Source organism: Meleagris gallopavo, chromosome 2, assembly GCF_905368555.1.
Source record: "Meleagris gallopavo chromosome 2, MGAL_WU_HG_1.1, whole genome shotgun sequence".
NCBI lineage: Eukaryota > Metazoa > Chordata > Aves > Galliformes > Phasianidae > Meleagris > Meleagris gallopavo.
The window spans coordinates 70,608,613-70,629,300 of NC_139405.1; the positions used below are offsets into that span (position 1 = coordinate 70,608,613).

General features: G+C 37.7%; 1 protein-coding gene and 1 long non-coding RNA gene across 5 annotated transcripts in view; one reads left to right on the forward strand and one right to left on the reverse strand.

Moving 5' to 3' along the window:
* The window catches only part of USP45 (ubiquitin specific peptidase 45), a 50,817-nt gene extending 34,469 nt beyond the window's left edge, over nucleotides 1-16,348 (forward strand). For all 4 annotated transcript variants that reach the window (XM_085217593.1, XM_085217595.1, XM_085217594.1 and 1 more), the window contains exons 9-18: nucleotides 790-877; nucleotides 4,467-4,548; nucleotides 5,524-5,615; nucleotides 7,689-7,745; nucleotides 8,524-8,667; nucleotides 11,445-12,108; nucleotides 13,094-13,191; nucleotides 13,558-13,644; nucleotides 14,109-14,262; nucleotides 15,195-16,348. In XM_085217593.1, coding sequence (XP_085073719.1) covers nucleotides 790-877; nucleotides 4,467-4,548; nucleotides 5,524-5,615; nucleotides 7,689-7,745; nucleotides 8,524-8,667; nucleotides 11,445-12,108; nucleotides 13,094-13,191; nucleotides 13,558-13,644; nucleotides 14,109-14,262; nucleotides 15,195-15,328 — 1,600 coding nt within the window. In that variant the 3' untranslated portion in view covers nucleotides 15,329-16,348. The remainder of the gene's footprint in view (nucleotides 1-789; nucleotides 878-4,466; nucleotides 4,549-5,523; nucleotides 5,616-7,688; nucleotides 7,746-8,523; nucleotides 8,668-11,444; nucleotides 12,109-13,093; nucleotides 13,192-13,557; nucleotides 13,645-14,108; nucleotides 14,263-15,194) is intronic.
* Nucleotides 16,349-19,570: 3,222 nt separating this feature from the next.
* LOC146545016 (uncharacterized) lies at nucleotides 19,571-20,650 on the reverse strand. The gene is made up of 2 exons (XR_014881462.1): nucleotides 20,405-20,650; nucleotides 19,571-20,129 (listed from the first exon to the last, which is right to left on the reverse strand). It is a non-coding gene; the product is annotated as an uncharacterized LOC146545016 (long non-coding RNA).
* Nucleotides 20,651-20,688: the final 38 nt, after the last annotated feature.

Below are 20,688 nucleotides of genomic sequence, written 5' to 3' on the forward strand. Positions count from 1 at the left end.
CTCTCAAAACCAGTTGGGTATACGATTCCTTAAACAGCTCTGGGGAAAATCATCAGGTGTGTACACTGGTTTATTGCCTGCTTTAGCAGACCTGATAATTTTTGGTACCTGGACTCAAATTTATTGTGTCAATCAAAAACTTTGAAGAGATTGTCCTGTCAGTGTCAGGCGTTTTCCATTTTAGGTCTGAAGCTATGCTTTATTTGCTCCTAGTTATGCTGTACATTTTAATGTAAGTTTCAGATATTAAGTATTGCAGTTTATTAGACTATAGAACAGAAGTTTGAATGTGGCTGTGGTGTGATTACTGTGGTATGTGGTTCGTGATGTTAATGGTCCTTGTGAAAACTTATGTGAAGCAAATATAAGAGAAACACCTAACGATATAAGAGCAGCTAACTCTTACGCAGGGAGTGTAAGCTACAGATTAATAAATTGGCTGGCTATGGAGCTGTTCTGAAGAGTTGGCTATAGATACTTTTGTTTAAGAAGTTAAGATTTATTTTTATTTGGATTCTGACCTGTGCATTTTGCTTGTCTGTGTGCAACCTTGTAACTTTTCTTGGATTTCAAGGTAATCTTTTTCCAGTTTAGATTATTGGGCTGCTTCTGTTTTGCTGTACGCAGACTTCATGCACATCTGCTGTGAGTTGTGAGATTCATGAGATAGCTGGAGTGTCCCATTAGGTCCAGTAAGGATTGCACTTGTTTGTACCTCAGCATCCAACAAGAACTTAACATAGATATTGTCCCTCTGTAACTGTAAATTCCTTACTGCTTCTGTTGCAGGGCCCCTCGATTTAAGGGATTCCAGCAGCAGGACAGCCAAGAGCTTCTGCACTATTTGCTGGATGCAATGAGGATTGAAGAAACAAAGGTAATGCCTTTGTGTGTGTTTTTAAAAAAATCAAGAAATACTTGACTGTACTGTAAACTAATCGTCATTCTTCAGTATTCTTTGTGTATTCTTTGTGTTTCCATTGTTCTTCATGTTTTAAAGATGTCCTTTATAGAGAAGGTGAGGCTATTTTTGTTATCTTGAGAAAAATAATGACTTTTTAGGAAGATGATATAATCGTGTTCATGTTGCTAACTTAAAATTGCTGATTGGGATGAAAGTTTCGATGAGCAATAGAAAGAGTGTGGCAAATAGATCATGATAACTTTGGGAGTGTGAATTGTTCTTCGTTTATTAAGAAAAGAACAAAAAAGCCCTTTCTGAGGATTCAAGAAAAATGCCTGTGAGGATAAAGCCTTGGGACAGAAATTAGCAGCTCCAAGAAGTGAGTCAGCCCACAATTTTCATAGAAGCTTATTTCACTGAAAAAAGTAGAACAAAAATAGAATCTTGCAGTTTATTTTATCTTAAGGTGTTAAGAACTACTTATTTTATAAATAACATGCTATGTTCTATTAAAATCTACATCTGAGTATACTAAATATATAACTAGTTCTATTAAATGAAAAATGTTCCCCCTGTATCTTTTTTCATGTTTCTTTCCCTTCATTGTTTTTGCCTCCTGCATTGTTGAATACAAGATAGTGTTTTTTTGCTTGCTTGAACTATTTTGATTGTATCTGATTTCATCTGCCTGACTTAGTTTTCCTTTCAGATGATATTGTGGTAAATAACCTTTTCTGAGTCTAGTCAAAAGAAGGTCCTTAAACATTGTACTGACCAGCGTGCTTCTCTTCCATCTCATTTCATAACACAGGGAATGTAATGATCCTAAGCTGAATTCTTCTGGAAACAAAATATAAAGCTGAAACAGAGCCTAGTTTGTGACACTAGAGTAACACTGAATGAACCCTGACATCAGTGTACTTAATAATAAGCAGAACTGAACTACAGGGAGAAAGACCTGACCCTTGACATTGTCATGGTTACAGGGTGGTGTGTCGGTATAGGCACACCGCAGAAGCAGGTGACTGCTGCTGCTTCTCCTATTCAGTAAGAGCAATAGCTGTGCTTTTACAGTAGAGGGAAACTCTTGCTGTTTGTTAATTTTCATGTAATAAGAGATGGAAGGTATATTTGCTTCACAATCGTGGATTTGCCAGAAGCAAGACCATTGCAGCCACTAAGCTGCTTCTCTAGTCACTGCTCTTTCCCCTGCCATCAATCTCTTGGCCCATCAGTGAATGTGCCATCATTACAATAACCTGTGTTTTCAGTTGTCTGTTGAGTCATCTGTTAGAGCTGGACAGCTATTGAAGCTACCATAGAAGGGTAAAGGGACATGCTGTGAATTTAAATGACGTTTTAGGCAGCAGAGTACGTCTGCCACCCTCAGCACTGGGCACATAAGGGCTGGTCCCACCCTTTTTGCAATTACACCCCTGTTTGCCTGCAGTGGTGCGTTACAGCAAACACTGACACCTCGGGCTGCTCACCACGGGTCACGACTAGTGAAAGCTCTGTCTTTTTTCTTCATCTTGCGTTTGGAGTCTGTAGATTGTGTGACGAACAGAGCGGGTCAGGGCACGTTTTGCTCTGTGCCAGTAGGGAGCGGCATTGTCAGCCTTGGGAACTCCGCAGCTGCCAGCTGCCCGCTGCCCAGCCCCACGCCCCCAGCCCACTGCTGGGGAAGGCTCACAGCATACTGCCTGCCACCAGAGCCAGAAGTGTGCCCAGCAACTGCCTGTTCTCTTGGGCACTGCTTGTAACGCTGTGCTCCAACAGAGGCATGCATAGGTGACAGCCTATGCTCTGTGCTCCACCTGCCAGAGGCCTGGCTGAGTGCTGCAGGCCGGCCGGTGCCCCTGCTGGGAGTCTTGCTTTGACTGCCAGAGCTCTGAGGAGAGATGTATATAGTACAGAGCATGACACGAGTTACAAAAACTTACATAGCTCTCACAAGTCACATTCCACTTTTGCCTTTTATCTGTGTTTTCCTGCTTCACGAAACAGCCTTGTCAGACCAGTGTTGAACTTTTTCCTGTCCCCATTAGTGTGTGTGTGTACACAAGTGGGTTTTTAAGATAAAAGGCTGTCGATACGACGATAAAAATTACATCCTGACCAGTGTACCCAGCAATGTGGGCTGGAGATTGTTTCACACCAGGGCCCGAAGTAGCTGAACCCTGCTGCTAATTGATTAATGTCTGCTGCCATTGTTGGCAGCACCCTGCCCATTCAAAGACTGTGTTTTTCTTTGACCTAAATAAATGGTTCAACGCACTAATCCCAACAAAAGGGTCGCTTATGGCCTTAGACCCATTTATGGTGTTCAACTTTGTGAATTATCTATTGATTAGCCCTTTTAGTATATTGTTGGCTTTAAGATGAACAAAGCTGAGCTTGGGGCAGCGGGAGTTAATTCACAAGCCGGGTCACATACTCATAAGGTAGGAGTATGACTTACCCTGATGGGTGCCTGAACTGGAAACCAGACCTCTGGGTTGCCTGCCATCGTCACGCTGTAATCGATGGCTTGAAAGTGCACTTTGCTGTCTGCAGACACAAGTTATTTGTTAGCTTTTTTCTGCTGGTGCACAGGTTTTGTGTTACTTGTGGAATGGTTGGTATCACCATTTGTTCCTGGAAGGGAGCTTTGCTCTCTAGTTGTAACTTCAATACTGTGTTTCATTGTAAATGTCATTTGCACCCTGACGTTGGAGGCTGTTAGTGGAGTTTCTGGATTGAAAAAGCAAGTACGTTTGCCAGGAGAGGAAAACCGAGGTCAGGTATGCTGCAGTGCTGGTGGTGGAGTCAGCACAGTCCTCTCCTTCCCTCTTCACAGCTCATCACAGGATGGGCAGAAGCACATTTCATATGAGCAGGTGCTAGCAGCATACACATCCACATGATTCATAAAAATACCTCTTTATCCCAGTTACAAATTGAGAAATATAGGGGAAGACTTCCCTATTTCAAGCTGCAACCACTGCTCACAAGTAAGGATATATTTCTTTCTGATTCTTTAAAGAATGTAACTTTCTGGGATTTTTTTTTTTAATAGTGTTGCTGAATTTTATATGGATTCATAGAAAGTTTTGTGTATCTTTTTTGAGATTTTCTGGCATATCTTTGAAATGTACAGTGTTAGAAAAAAAACAGAAGTAATAAATGGCTGAATAGAGTCACAGAAGACTGGCAATTGAAAGACTCTTAGCTGCCTTTAGCTACCTTCAAGTATTTTGTATCCCAGTCAGTCAGTATTAGACCATTTTTCTGGTAGTATGGTGTTGTTTTTTTCCCTAACTGTGGAAGAAATGAAAAGCATTTGTTCACTGAAAATCTTACTGTTTGTTGATAGCCTCTACAACTGCTCCTTTTTGTGGGGAGGAAATTTTGAAATGGTTACATACTGAAGCTAAGAAGCTTGTGTAGTTTTGACAGTGTTAATGAATACCAGTAGTAAGTTATGCTTCTTTTAATCATATATTAATCGTGTTTAGAACGTTTACACTGTAAGTACTTGCTAATTTTTTAAAAAATTCTTTTGCTATCTTTTAAATTACAGCGTATACAAACTGGTATCTTAAAAGCATTTAATAATCCAACAACTAAGACAGCAGATGAAGAAACTAGAAGAAAAGTCAAAGGTATGAAACACTTTACTGAATCACTTCTAAAATGTAGAAGTTTTAAAATACCATGTTCTTCAAAGCTAACTATAGCAAACAGTCTCAAAGTACTGTAGTGTTAAAATGTTTTATTATGTATTATTCTAGTGCCACCTAGCGCACATCTAAAGTATAGAGAGCTTCTTATGTACAGACTATAGCCAGAATAAAAGTTTCCACTGTATTAGTAATGCCTTCTGTAATGTTATATAGAATCTACTTTTGCTTTCTTAAATAGCCTGCTGTTTGTTTGTTACATAGCCACAGTTACTGTACTGCTCAGAGAGGCCAAAAGTTATTTCTATCAAGTGGCTGATACTGTGAGCACTTGAAATACGATCAGAAAACCAAAATGGGAAGGTGTTTCAAAAGAATGCTTGTTTTTTTTTAACAAGTTTAAAATTATTTTTCTTTTGCATATATTCAAAAAATGTAATAATTTTTGCTTAATTAAAGTCTAAATAATGATAAAGCTCTTTTGAATGTTGGCCTTCCCAAATCTGCAACAGTTGAGACATAGAACTGATGTTCTTTTTTTTTCTTTTTTTCTGTTTTTTATTGTTTTTTTTTTTTTTATAATTTTGAAGGCTGTTTAGAAAAATTGACAGCCTGTCTGCCTTTGTAGTGTCTATATCAAAGCAATACAATACTGTATATACACTATATATTAAAACTGAGATTATATTTAAAGGCTTTTTCTTGAGAGATAATGTATGATTATTTTGTTATAACAGATGGGGAAATGAATATGAAGAGAATTGTATCACTGAATAATAGATGTTTTTAAATACTGAAATACTGTATATGATAGCTTAGTTACTGTGTTGTGTTTAAAAACTTTTGAATATGTTTAATAATTGTGCTTTCAAAATAAATCTTAGAATTTTGTTGTACTTATAGTGTGGCATTGGATCTGTTATTTTTCACATTTAAAAAAAGGCAATGTTTTTTCAGCATATGGAAGAGAGGGTGTGAAGATGAACTTCATAGATAGGATCTTTGTTGGTGAATTGACTAGCACTGTCATGTGTGAGGAATGTGAAAATGTAGGTATTTTGGAATTTGGTTTGATGTGGAATAGATCACATACTGGTTTGATTACATTGTCTTGAAAGTATAAAATTGTATTGCCAATTTTATACTTGCTTGTTTGTCTGTAAAAGCAAGACTATTGACAGTTTCTCATTTATAATAATAACTTACTTACGCTTCCTTAAAGCATTATCCTCTGCAAACCTAAGAAGAGGGATCATTTGAATTCAAAGTGGTTTCAAACAGTGGGCTTTATTTTGCATCTAATTTAAGGCTGGAGGTTCCAAATTCTGTAATTACCTGTGTTACACTACAATTTTTATTTGATATTCCTAAAATCCTTACCTACCTTAAAATATCAAACCTCCTGCCTAGTCTTCTGGGATATGCCTGAAAATTGGGAAGTACTTGCTTTGAATTAGTATGAGTGGGGAAATGCTAAAATTACTTTCTTTTCTTTAAGTGTTTTTTAGAATTAACGTAATATCTCTAATGAACAGCATATTCCTTTCATAATTAATATTACTGACATTTCATCATAAATGCTTTCCATTATCCTTATGATTTTCTTTAACTTTGGAAAAGAAAAATCTTACTTGCATGACTTTTTAAAACTTAATATTACATTTGTGTTTGGTTTGGTTTAAAGCATTATATTTAATATTGTAGAGATTAAGTAAATCAGTCAATCTGAATACTTGAGCACAGTTCTGCAGTGCCAGGTAAACTTCCCTGTGTGTGATGTGCAGATTAAACTTCAATGTGCTTCTATTATCAATGAAGAACTTCAGCTGTGTACCAAATAGGCATCGTCTGTGTTTTGTGTGTACCATTTATTTTTGTTGGATTCTTACGTTCTGCCTGCACAGGACTCAGGGCTTGGCTAGTGGTAGCTGTATGAGGACAAGCTTAGCAGTTGCTTTCCTTTGCTTGCATTGGCAAATATCTTTCTGACTAGTGCTTGTTCCTGAAAAGTCAGTCTCTGGAGGAACCCTAGTTTGAATATTGCTCAACAGCCAGCAAGTCAACACAGTTAAGACAGTTCTAACCTCATTTATTGTTTTACTGGAATTTAAACCATGCTGAGTCCCTCACACAATGGATAAATGTAAGCTTTTTGTTAAGAGGAGCCTCTGGTCCTTGTGTCACACATGGAAGGTAGGGTCATAGGCATCAGAGAAGGGCAGCAATGGCAGTAACTGGAGGTATGACAGTGTTCAGTAATTATGTACACACTGTGATGTTCTTTTTAAAGGCTTTGCTTTTCAGTCTTTCATGAGGTAAGATAAATTAGTTTTGGAAGGAATGTGAGAATGGCAAGGGAGAGAGGTTAAGAAACAGGCTTGATCTGGATGTTGTAGTCAGAAAGTCATATTTCCAGTTTCAGCTTAGAATTTATGTGGTTTATAGGACAAAAAATAATACTGCCGAACAGACAATAAGGCATTTTGCTGAAAAGTACTGCTTTTCATTAATTGGCTTTATTGTAATAATTCCCAGTGTACGTTGCAATATAAACATTTCTAATAGAACTTCTGGCTGCAATCAATAAGCCTGACATCATCTTCCCTGTGAATGCGAGGTTACAGCTTGCCACCTAACTGCCATTAACCAGTTCTTGCTGCTGAACAGCATACAAGATCAGTGCCTGCACAGAAATGTCCACGTTCAGGACATGCATAATAGTTAGTTTTTCTTCAGAATTCTATGGGATTTGCTGTTTCTGCTGTCCAAAAAGTTGTGATCCATCTAGAAGACCCACATGAGTTGAAAATCTGTCTGGAGTTCAGAGAATCTGAGCACCGCAGTGCTTCTAGGTGTGGCTTGTGCCTAGAGGAATGGCCTTGCCTTTATGTCTGTGTGTTGGAATTCCATGCTGTGTTAGAAAGAAAATAAGAACTATTTTAAAATTCTAAAAGATAGGAAAAAAGCTTGTGGGAAGTTCTTCATTGTAGTTTGATACAGCTTGTAAGTGATTAGCTTGTTGTGTAGTTTCGGATAATAATTTGGTTGGAAAAAAAAAAGGTATGTGCTGAACCTGTGCATAGTTCTTTGCACTCAATATACTTTTTCTCTTTTTCTTCAAGATTTCAACAGTAAAAGAACCTTTCATTGATCTTTCACTTCCTATAATAGAGGAGAGGGTAAGATACAGAATACATAATAACTGTTGTTTTCACTGGATTGCTTTATGAAGATATTTCAGTATGCATATGTACAGTTTTGATTTCAAACCTAGAAATGCACGTTTGTCTATAAACGTGTGTGTACTGTCTGCTCATTATGTGATTTTTTATATACATATTTATAGAGAAGAAATCATTTTTTGATTAGACCAAACTTAGGACAAATGACAGTGTTATTTATAGTATATAGATCTGAGATCAGTTTAGTAGTACTTTTAGCATATAAATTGATTATAAAATTCTTTAGAAAGGTCCCAAAAGATAGATTCTAGCTTACTGGTTTGCAACTAGGGAGCTGAGGTGCAAGGTTCTGATGCACAGGACGTATGAGTTGGGGTGAAAATGGATAAACTTTGAAAATATTTGTTCTGGTGTTTTGTCATAAATAGTTTACAGAATGTCTTTGTTAGCTGCAGAGGGGCTGTATTCATTTTAGGATATAAACTTTGTTTTTGTGTGGGATTTGGAATTTTTATTTGGGAATAAGATGATGGATTGAGAGTAGTTCTTTCCCGTCCCTTTGCATGTCCACATACATTTAAGGAAGAATATTTAATGTAATATTTGGTCCTTCATAAAATGTACTTGTTTCCAAACACCAGTTTGGTTCATAGCAACATAGGTTACTGTTTTCTAATGTACAGAAAACAAACTCACCTACATTAATCTCTTCTGTGCCATAAAGGAATGAAAAATAGGCATATATCCTTTCCTAAATTCCTGTCTAATTTCTTAGGTTGCAAAACCTGTGCCTTTGGGAAGAACAAATAAAAGTAAAAGTGTGCATGAAGCAGATCTCGGACAGTATACCTGTTCTTCCATCAGTACACTGAATAATCAGCCCAAAATTGTCAAGAAACATGCTTCAACAAAAGATAAGGTAAGAACTTAAATACTCTAACTAGCCAGCCATTTTGAGTTTGTTCTGAAGTTTCTAGGGCAACAGGAGAAGGAATATTGATACCTGCAATCATTTGTTTGTTTACCTAGACGTCAACTACTGATGTATGTCAGCTACATGGATTGAGAAATATTTAGATAACTATTAGAAATGTGAGAGTGTAGTCATTGAGAACCATCAGATTTTCAATTACAAGATCGTGTTTGCAAGAAAAAAAAGATCTGCACGTTAATTTCAGTTGGTGTTGGTTTAGATTTTCTGTCCAGCCTTCTTTTTATTGTCCTCCTAATTTGTTTTCTGGCTGCAGCCCCATGAATTGTAACACTTGCTCAGAGGGCAGGCAGGTCTGTACTAGAGCCATTGGAGGGATTAACTTGCCAACAGGCACAACAAAAATAGTACCAGCTCCAGAGATTCTTGGAGGCTGAGAGTGGGATTTCCATGGAGCATTTGGCCTTCAGTAACCCAAGTGGTTCAGTTCAGCCTCTCAGTACAGTCCTTCCTGATGGCAGCAGAAGGGTTCTGCAAATACACTAGCTGAACAGAACTGTTTGTTTTACAGATTAAAATTAATCTGTAGTAGGTATTGTGCACTTTCATTGTTAATGAAAGTGGGGAGGGCTTTCAGTGTTTATTTATATATATATATATATATTTTTAATAAGCCTTATATTCCATATATGATTATGGACAAATAGATTCTATACTAGAGGAGACATGGAAAAATCCAAAATAGAATGAATAATAAAGTTATCGCTGTTGCATAAAAATGTGATTACTGGATGGCATCCAAAATTAAGAAAATAAAATATAGTTTGGATTCAACAAACTAGGCTAGACGATAAAATATAAAGGAGGAAACAGCTCTGCTTTCAGTAAGAATTGATAAAGTGATACATGAGATGGCTGTCTAACTAGTGATTCTGTGTTTCCCCCGTGTTTTTGGACATGTATTTGTCATGACTTTACTCATCTTTTGAAAGAATTTTATTGTAATAAAGTATTAAAATTTCGAATCTAAAACAAGCAGTGTTGAATTCAGTTAGCGTTTATTGATATTCTGTGACTTTTGTTAATTGGTCTGTAAGTTTGCTTGTGAAAATCCAAGTGTCCAGTGGGTGTTTGTGCAGTTAACAGAGTATCTGAACATTGGTTATGTTTTCTTCCTGAAGCGAGGAGCTGTACGATTTTAAAAGTTATAAGAGTTGTTTGTGTAATTCCCCTGAGCATTATCAGTAATTTCTGACAAGTTTCTCTCCCTCTTCTCTATAAAGAAAGCAAACACAGCTGAGACAAACAGTCCTAGCAGACAATCGTGTTTGGGGGTTTTAATGACTTCTTCATTTGGATTTTACTCTCTTTTGCTAAACAGTGGTACTTGTTTTTTAAGTTAAGGACTTGAATTATGAAGTTGTGTTCAGTGTGAAGTTAAGCCCTACTTGGGAAAATATTTACAAATATTATTTGCCTTTTATGTTGACTTCATTTGGACTTAGTTTTAGGCTTTAAGGATGAACTTAATTAACCGTTGAAGATTCCTTGTGAATATATTTAAGGAATAGTCTTAAGGTAAAGATCTTATAAGGCTTCAAGTTAGGCACTTAACTGTGGTGCCCAGTATGTTGGTACCTGTGAACTCAAAGTGGGATCTGAAACTTCAAGATTTACATATGTAGGTAACAAAGACAGTCCAGAAGTCCTCTCTACTAAATTGGAATATACCTGGCAACAATTTAAACTGAAAGAGTCAGTTTAGATTGTATATAAGGAAGACGTTTTTCACTCAGAAGGAGGTGAGGTGCTGGCACAGGCTGCCCAGAGAAGCTGTTGGTGCCCCATCCCTGGAGGCATTCAAGGCTGGCTGGGATGGGGCCCTGGGCAGCCTGATGGTAGTGATGTCCCTGCCCATAGCAGGGGATTGAAAATGGATGATCTTTAAGATCCTTTCCAACCCGAACGGTTCTGTGATTCTAAAGATAGTAGGAAATTCTAAATATAAAGTCATGTCTATAATTATATCTTTTCTGCTACTTAGGCCCATGACCAAGTGTGCAGAAGGTATTTCTGTCCACTTAGCCTCCTGTTATGGAAGCAGAACATGAAATTTACTTTCTGTTGTTTGTTCTATCTATGGAAGGCAATGTAAGGAAAAATGCTCATTTCTTTAGGAAACAAGCCAAATGAAAGAAAGAATTGCAAATAACTCAAGATTACGGCAGCTTAAAGTACTTTTAAATCTACAGTAGTATTTTTTTGACAGCAAAGCTTTTTCTTCTTGCAGTACAAAAAAAATCAGCTTCGGACAAAGTAAAACATACAAATAAAGAAACACATTGCTAGAGATTATTTAATTCTAAGACAAGTGTCTGCAAGGTGAAATGAATTTTCTTCTATAGGTGCTCATCAGCTAAGGCCTCTAATGGAAGGCAAGCTTAAACATGAGAACCTTTTAGAAGCTTAAGTTAGATTAAAGGAATACTGTTTCACATGTGCCATCCACAGCTGTCACTGTGATTGTAGGAGGTATTGATTTCACAGTAAGTATAATGGTCATAGTTGACTGATATGGAGGTTTCTAATCCTATATTAGTTTAAACGGATCTTAAGGAGATCAAGTAGCTTAAGCATGTGAAAGATGGAGAAGATAAAATACTAGATTTCATTTGCTTTGAATTTATCATCTCTTAAAAGTTGTTTTAGATCACAGGTATGTTTTCTGTGTCTGCTGTATACTACTAAAATGCCATAATTTACAGAATCAGTTGAACCAGGAGAGAAGGCTTGCCAGAAAAGCTTCCTCTAATGAAGAAGAAAGAAGCCCTGTTATCATTCAGGAAAGATCCAAAAAGCCAGAGCTGGAAGATAGCTCTAGTGTGCTGTACTCCAAAGACACAACTGTGGAATCTGCCATGAATGGGAGTCAGACAGAGGGCAGCGAGAAGGAAGCCAGCCGCTCTGAAAGTAGCTTTGATGCAGACAGTGAAGCCTCTGAAAGTGAAAGTGCTTCTAAGCAAACAGCTGTTAGCTCATGCAGCAACACATCTGCTTTGCATGTCAACCACATCAATGTTAAAATGCCACACACCAAACCAAGTGACAGTAACGATGAGAAGATTTCCAGTGCCATATCCAAACTCAGTTTCTGTGATACTATAAACGAAGATGAAAAGTCAAGCTTTGGTGATCCAGGTTTATCGAATAATTCCATGTTCTCAGCAGACAAGTCCTCGTTGTCCTCAAACCCTCAAAACGCTTTTCAGACGCTTTCCCAGAGCTATATAACTAGCTCCAAGGAGTGTTCTGTCCAGTCCTGCCTTTACCAATTTACCTCTGTAGAGCTGTTAATGGGAAACAACAAGCTTTTGTGTGAGAGCTGCACAGAAAGGAAACAGAAGTATCAGAAGAAATCCAACTCCTCAGGTAACATGCTAGTATATGAGCATTTCATGACCAGGTTGATTGGGCCCTGGGCAGCCTGGTCCTGTACCAGTTCTGGAGGTTGGTGGGCCTCCCTGTGGCAGGGGGGTTGGAACTTGATGATCTTCGAGGTCCCTTCCAACCCAAGCCATTCTATATTTCTATGATTCGCTGTACAACGTTTTCTGTCAAAACCTGTGCAACCTCTGATGTTTCATTTTTTCACCATGGGCTTCCCCCTTGTGGCTAAGCAGAAAATGCAAATATTAGAACATAACTGTAGATGTAATTTAGCATTTATTCTGCAGTTGAAATTTTACTTCAAGCATGTTAATTATTTTTTCAGGGGAAAAAAAAATGCTGGTGACATATTCTCTTCTTAATCCGTAGCTAACAGCAGAGCTACTTTCCGTAAGAGCCCCCATTTAGTTTCCACTGCAGCATAGGCCACAGTTGCCAATCCTATGTGGTCCAACCAGCAGGTTAGGAGGCATCCTGAAATGGACCTCCTCTCTTCAGGCCCTTCTCAAAGATGAGCACAAAATGTGTGCTTCCCATGAAGTAATCTCTAGCTTAGTGGCTAGCACGTTGGCATGGATGAAGAGACCTGTGCTTTGCATTTATTCTCCAGTGATTGTCTGTTCATTTCAGGTGAAATACTTTCCACAGGAAAGCTGTGGGATTATAGCAGCAGATGCTGTATCTCAGATCTCTACTGATCTAGGTACTGAACATGCTTCTGGTTTTTGGTCTGATTAGTGTCAGGCAGATCAAAGTAATGCTCAGGCTTGGTAGGTTTTTATATTGAAAACAAAAAGAATGAGAAAGTATTTTTCTGTTACTCCACAAAATTTCTGTTGGAAAACGTACACATGTACAAAGTCGTTGCAACATAGATCTGTTCTTCTGTCAGAAATTGAAAAAAAAAAAAAAAAGTTCTATGCGATTGTTCTCACTTCACAAATTCTTGTGATATTCATAAATACAGAAAAGAAAATGGAAGGTGTCTACACGAATGCTCGGAAACAGCTACTGATTTCTTCGGTTCCTGCTATTCTTATTCTCCATCTGAAAAGATTCCACCAGGTAAAATGCCCAAACCTCTTCTATTCCTCTGCTGTTCTGATGGATGAGCAACTATTTAAGTGTCATTGTGCATTTTAATGTTTGCTTTTCTTTATGAAGGACTGTTCTGAAACATATGGTTTTTTGAATCTCTGATACTTCAGAGTGCATTTAGCTATTCAGATGTATCCAGGGAAACCTTTTGTGTGTCTGTCATACTTTTGTGTAGCATGCAGTATATTAAAGACATAATGGAGAATGTTTCAATAAGTTCAAATCTGATTCTTGGTTTGGTTTATTTTAATAACATAATAATACATATCAGCTTTAAAAAGCTTGAAAGCATCTAAAGCTTTATCATACAGTCTTTTTTTCTCTTTGTTAAAGGCTGGTTTGAGTCTACGGAAAGTAAACAGGCACGTGGATTTCCCACTGATTTTAGACCTAGCACCATTTTGTTCTGCTTCTTGTAAGGTACGCATTTCAATCTCAATTTTTATTGTGCTTCTAACAGTTGCTATTTTCCCTGAACACAAGTTAACTGGATTGATTATAATGAAGATGATGGTGATGATTATTCCTTCCTTTCCCACAGAAATTACAGACAGTGTTTTCAAGCAGTGTACTCAGAATGTTAGCTGACTGAAATTCCATTCGTATCAATGAGTAGTATGAATGTTAACTAATGCTACTTAAGCTGTACTGCCCTGATGGTTTTAGTGTCTCTAATGGTGTTAAGGACAGATACTGCTGCTTCCATGGTAACTGAATTCCGTTAACAGACTCTTGAGTATTTTTAATAGATGTGTTTCATCACTGGAAATGCTGTAGATGTCTATCTGTTTTTTTAAAGTAATACTGTTGAAGGGTAATGAAGATATTTGTAAAATTTACTGTGAAATAATTAGTTGTTGTTTTCTGTGTTTCTGGGAATACAGAACGTTACAGATGGCGCAAGAGTGCTGTACAGCCTTTATGGAATAGTGGAGCACAGTGGGTCAATGAGAGGCGGTCATTATGCGGCTTATGTGAAAGTCAGAACGCCCTCCAAGAAATTACTGGAGCATATTTCCTCCACAAAAAACGTGCTAGGTATGTCCAACAGAACTTCCTTCCTCTATGAGTAAAGCCAAAAACAACCACTGGCTGCAGCTTCTTTTCGTTAGGATTTCGAACTGTTTTAGCTCAGAATGTTATTTTTTGGGCCCTATAAAAATAATTCTGTTTTTTTCTAGTACACACAATGCATGACCTGCTTCTATATTAAACCCACACACAGCTGAGTAACGACAGAATTTTGGTTCAGTTATTAAACAGAGAATTGATGGAAAATGCTCCTCTTCTTCCTAGTCAAAGCAGTACATTTGGAGGAATAGCACTGCCTTCTAATTTGTAAATATTTGGTAGATTTGGTATTTCTAGTCCAAGAGCTGAATCCACAACAATTTAATTTTTTTCAATATACATTTTTACTCATCTTACCCATCTGTTAAAAATTGGTATTTTTTAATGCTTAAAAATCTGGAATACTCCGATTAATGTGAAGAGCAAGATATCTTTTCTTGTAAGGCTTCTCGTGCTATTTGGCCAAGAGCGTGCCAGTTTTTTTTGATGCTTTGGTCATGCAGAGTGAAATAAGATTTTAGGATAGAACCTGTTAGCGAATGATTTGCAGAGGCAATGTTGAGTTATCAGAGTACGTTAAATGTATTTACTGTTTCCCTTCACGGGAGCAAGAACCAAGCATCCACTTTGTCTATCCTGGGTATTATCACTTTGCATTTGAAGCTCATTTCCCAGAAGCACAACGTTTTAAAATAATTTTTGGAACAAGTCTCCCTCAGTCTGAGGCTTCCCATGCAGTAATTACTAGAACTGATGATGTCTTTTCTGTGTTGTTAGTTTCACGCCGATCAGCTTTTGAAATGTGATTTTTTAATTGTTTTTTAAACATCCATTGCATTATTTGTTTGATGATGATGTGAAAGACAATGAATGTGACTTCCTTTGCTATTGCATTTCAGGTTTAAAAGAAGCCATGGGAGCATCAGCAGGACAGTGGGTGTATGTTAGCGATGCCCACGTTCAGATGGTTCCAGAATCACGAGTACTAAATGCACAAGCATATCTGCTTTTTTATGAAAGATTACTGATATAATTCTCAACAGTTTAATTAAAAAAAAAAAAAAGAAACTACTGTAGTGGTTATTTAGTTTCTCTTATTTAAAGTTGCAGTAGAAGGAGTACCTGTAAATATTGTGCCTTTATCTTGCAGAGAATTTACCATATGTTGACTCTGAAATTCAGTCAAGCTATTATAAATATCTGAATGGTTCCTTTAAAATATGCACTTTGTCACACATTTTAATTTTACAGTTAGAATGTAAGATGATGTTCTATCCTAGTGAAGTCAGTAGAAACTTTTGTTGTTGATTTTAACGAAGATAAGCTTTCACCCGTAGTTCCAGAACAGGTGAGAATAAAAATGCTGATAGTGTTAAGTGCCTGGATTTGCTGCTGTACAGTAACAATATAAAGTACTTGAACTGCTTTTCAGTTGAGACTTTATCCTTCCCATCCCTGGGTTGGATGTCTGCTGTTAGGATTTCTACAAACAAGTACATGTCAAAGCATGTAGCCTGCAGATGTAGTAATTTGGAAAGCAGTGTTTCCAGAACGGAACAACAATAGATGTCTCTGGGTAATGCTGCTGTGCACTTTCCCAGTATGTTGTTGGAAATAGGTTGGGAAAGTATTAAAATATTGCTTCTGCAGTGTGACAGTGTAGGTAGTTTACACCTGTTCAGCTGTCTCCAACAAGTGCTGGTATAGCCGTGTACTCCTGTCTTAATGTAAATATATACTGTGGTGTGCATGTATATATTCTCTAAGATAAATATATACATATATATATGCACACCATAAATCCATCAATATATGTTGTCATTTTACCTATTAGGATAGGAAGGAATTGCAAACACTTCTGTATTTAGTAAATTTTCAAATTCATGATTGTGACAGATGTACAGCGTATGATGAGCTTGTGTATGAATATGTATGGGGTTTAAGTGTAACTGGATAATTCTGTTACTTTTGGTTCCAAACATTAATTTGTTTATCTGTTCCTGAATATTTTTCTCATGGGGAGTAATAAACTATAAATTATTTTTGCACTGTGTGTGTGAGTTGGACAGTAAATGATGACTTGTGCCTTCTGATGCATCCCTGGACTTCCCTGTGCCATCCCTGGAGGGGATGGTTTCCTAGATGCAGGTTTCCTAGATGCAGAACTTGCTACTGTAGGCTGGCTTGTGTCCATTATTTTGACTGCCCAGTCTGTGATGTTACTTCTTTCAGTAATTTCTCATTTCCATCCCAGCTAGATACCCTCTAAGGTCAAAATCTGATGATGATTTTGAAGCTATGTAATTATTTACTCAATAAGCAGTTGCTTAAATACAATTTGCTTCTGTAATTATTGCATGTCTGGTTGAGCTTGCACTTTGGTAGAGAAAAACCTGCATTTATTTCTACTTACTGTTTTCATTTATAGAAATGTTTTGCTGTGAAAAAGCTTGCTGTTCCTTTTACCATCTCTGCTATGTTTTATCATACTCACATATCTTTTCTATTCTCTAGTTCTCTTTCAGAGCTGCATCCCACTTGCATTCACCTCTTTGCCCAAGAAGATAACAGATTTGCTCAATCAAAACTGCTGAGGTATATTTTATAACCACAGTTTTTTTGCAGGCATTAAGAGCTAACTGTCCAAACAGACAGAATGAGCTTCTGGTCATGCAGGCTTTCAAAGGAAGAGTTACTCTAGCTAGGTCAAAATTAGGCTATACATCTTGGTCAACTCAGTCATTTTTTTATCTTTACCAATTAAAATTGTCTCAATTTACCCAAAAGAGAAACTAAGCAGACAGGTTCAGCTATCTGTATTCCAACTAAACACATCTTAATCTGTGTCTTCACTAAAACAGAAAAACAAACAAACAAACAACACAACAAAGTTTAAACTGGAGTTGGTTAAAATGTTCTCTTTTACTTCTCTCTCTACCCACCTTCCCCCTCTTTTCCTAAAGTTGATTGAAACTCAGAAATATTTATGAGCAAGAATTGCAGCAACTAGAGGCTAAGTTTCACTTCGGTGACTCAGTCTTACTTAGAGACCACAGATGGAGTATATTTTACCCATCTTAAAGCAGGGATTGACTAGATGAGGCCCTGAACTTTGTGGTCTTGCTGACTTCTGACTATGTATAATTACCGAACTTAAATATGTACCTATACTAATGTCCTATTTTTTAGCCTAGAACTTGTTCCCTAGAGGGCAGAACTAAGAGAGAAGCAGAACAAGGTTTTCTTAGGCTGCATTCTCCTTTTTTGCTCTATTTTTGGAAAGCTCTCATTGAGGCAATCTTTGCTTCCCTTTAACCAAGGTTCACTGCTGTTTGAACTGATGAAATCTTCCCAAGTGATTAGGATGCCAGGAAGTATGGTGACAGGATGATTTCCTCAATAACATCTAGAGAACATTTTCTTTCTATTAGGGTATTTCATAGAACATGGTGGGAAAGAGACCAACCTTCCCTGATCTGGTATTAAATGGGGAGGTTGGTGGCCCTGCCTGTGGCATGGGGGTTGGAGATTCATGATCCTTGAGGTCCCTTCCAACCAGGGCCATTCTGTGATTCTGTGAGACATTAAAAAAATCCAGCACTTTTAACAAAGATGGCCATTGTTCTTGCTGTTGGATGAAGCTTTCTCAGTTGAAGAAAAAAGCACTTTTAGCAACAACTCTAGTCATTTCAGAGTGGGAACAAATGTGAAAATATTGTAGAAGAAAACATTCTGTAAAAATAAGTCAGTAGGTTTTAGAATGAAGAATTCATGACTCAAGAGAATGCTAGAGAATAGAAAAGATATGCGAGTTCATGTTCAAATCTTTGTTAGAGTATCATTCAAGACTATATGTGCTGGAATTTGGCTGCGTAGCAAATGGTTATACATAAATCAGCACTCTGAAGACCTGTTACAATTCTTCTTAGGAACTGCGGAAGTTCAGAGCTCTCCTGGAAAATGGAGACGGACATCCTATACTTATTAAAATGCTAAACATGATTGTAGTGCCTATTTTCAGAGCCTTGGAAACAGTTTCCTAAACCGACAGATGTGTGCACACTATTGAAAAGCCATAGGTTTTCAGAATTTAACTATTCCTTTCATGCAATCCTTTCCCGTTATGAGTCCAAAAAACCTTTTGAAGCCTCCAACATCTGCTCTTCTGGGAGATATAGCATACCTTTTTTTTTCTTTTTTTTTTTTCCTGGACACAGCAGTAGCCTGCTTCCTTATTTAGAATAGCTTACAAAGTTCTTTCTCTTTGTCTCACCCTTTCCTTTGTACCACTTCATCAGCTTCACTTATTATTTATATTTTGGCATTTCAATTAGCCTCTGCGTCAGTGACTTTTCCTTCATCCATCCCTAACCATAAAACAATGCTTCCTACTCATCACCTGGATACCTTGAATTAGCAAAACTCCTACTGGAAAAGGTACTCTTAACTCTGATCTTGCCTTCTCCCTACTGCTATACTGGCTCTATCTATAGGCAGCAGCACAGTTATCTGAGATAAGCTGACTCCCAAGCAGCTGACCACTCACACAACACTGCCTTCAAACCAGTGAGAAAGAAAGCAAAGTAAGTAACTGCCCACCCTTCAGTAAGGAAACTTACTTTATGAGGAATATGTGAGTTGCACTTGGAGCAACTGGAGCATCTACAAAAGTTTCTCCAGTGATCAGGCATCAATACAGACGTTGTCCTTGGCTCTGTATGCCATTTATACCATATTTGGCTAAAGGTGGCAAAAAGAATTACACTAACACCAATACATATACAGACATAATGTCTGTATTAGCCTGTTCTGAGAATGTCCTACAAATACACTCTGAAGGAAAAAAGAAAGGATGAGGGGAAAACAAACAAATAAAAAGCACTATGGTTCTGTGCCCAAGATACGTGCACTGTAATTGTCTTTGTTAAAAGATGAAATCCTTGCAGTCTGTCAAACCTCTTTTCCCTATTCCCATCTGCACCTTTCAGTGTGCATCAATGAAGTGCTCTTGCTTGTGGATTTCAAGTAGTAGCAGATGAGACTGGTTTATAAATTCATTAAAAGGCTAAGATGCCTGTGGACTTCTCTTTGGACTTCTTTTTTTCATACTAATACAAATTGAATCATAAAGGGACATGAAATTCATGCAACTGTTCTCAAGGTAATGTGTTACAAAATTCTTACTTGAACTTATTGGTAACAAACTGAGAAATTTCTTAGGAGATCATTTAAGATGTACTGAAGACATCTTAAAGGACAAAGCATTAGAATACAATTTCTATGTTAGCAAATATCAGCAAATCAAATTTTAATTAAAAATAAATGATAGCATACTTCACAAGACACTTTTACAGCAGGTTTGCTTTGCTATGCTTTTTACAGCAGGTTTTATATTCCTCAGTTGTCAGTAGCTGTTTTTTGCTAAGCCCTGTACACATATAAGTGTTTGTACAAAGACCTTCATAGAATCATAGAATGGGCTGGGTTGACAAGGACCACAATGATCATCCAGTTTCAACCCCCTGCTATGTGCAGGGTAACCAACCAGCAGACCAGGCTGCCCAGAGCCACATCCAGCCTGGCCTTGAATGCCTCCAGGGATGGAGCACAACCTCCTTGGGCAACCTGTTCAGCGTGTCACCACGCTCTGGGTGAAAAACTTCCTCCTAAGAGGAAACGAGAGCCAGATGAAGTAGAGGCCATTCATCTTCAACAGAATTGGTTCAGTCTCAGTGTTTTACAATGGATTATCCGCGTCTATTGACCATGTCTTCAGGTATCACTTTGCCACTTGTGTTAGCTCTTTTTACCTCTCGCTTTGGTGTATAAATAACCTGCAAAAAATGATAGGAAAGGGATTATTCAAGATGATTTGAAATTATTTTTTTCTTTTTGTGAGATTATTTTTTTCTAAAGTGAGATTATGAAATATATTTTCAGTCTGTTATTGCAAGTCAAAATGCTTCTTTGTGCAACGTTAAGGTGTCTACACGAATGGCCTTTTTCTAATAAACAATTGCAATTTAACTACTTTCAAACGACTTGGTATCAATTCTGTCTGTATAAAGCATGAGTACTTCTATGTTCACAACATTCATATAAAACCTACATTTTTTGAAGCGTCAAGACTGTTTCTTGCATCCGTTGCAGCCTCTGGTACATTTCTGGTACAAAACACGAAGACGCAGTACTGCTTTTAGGGAACAAAAGAGCATTTATTTTGAGTAGTTTAAGACCACCGCAGATCACCCCGTCCAACCCCAAAGCGCCGCTGTGGGGCCCAGGTCACGCAGCAGCACGGAGGAGGCTCCGCCCACCACCGCGGCTGCCATGGAGAGCGCCGAGCGGCAGGAAATAGCGTGCTGCCCTCGCTAAAGATGGCGGCGGCGCGGC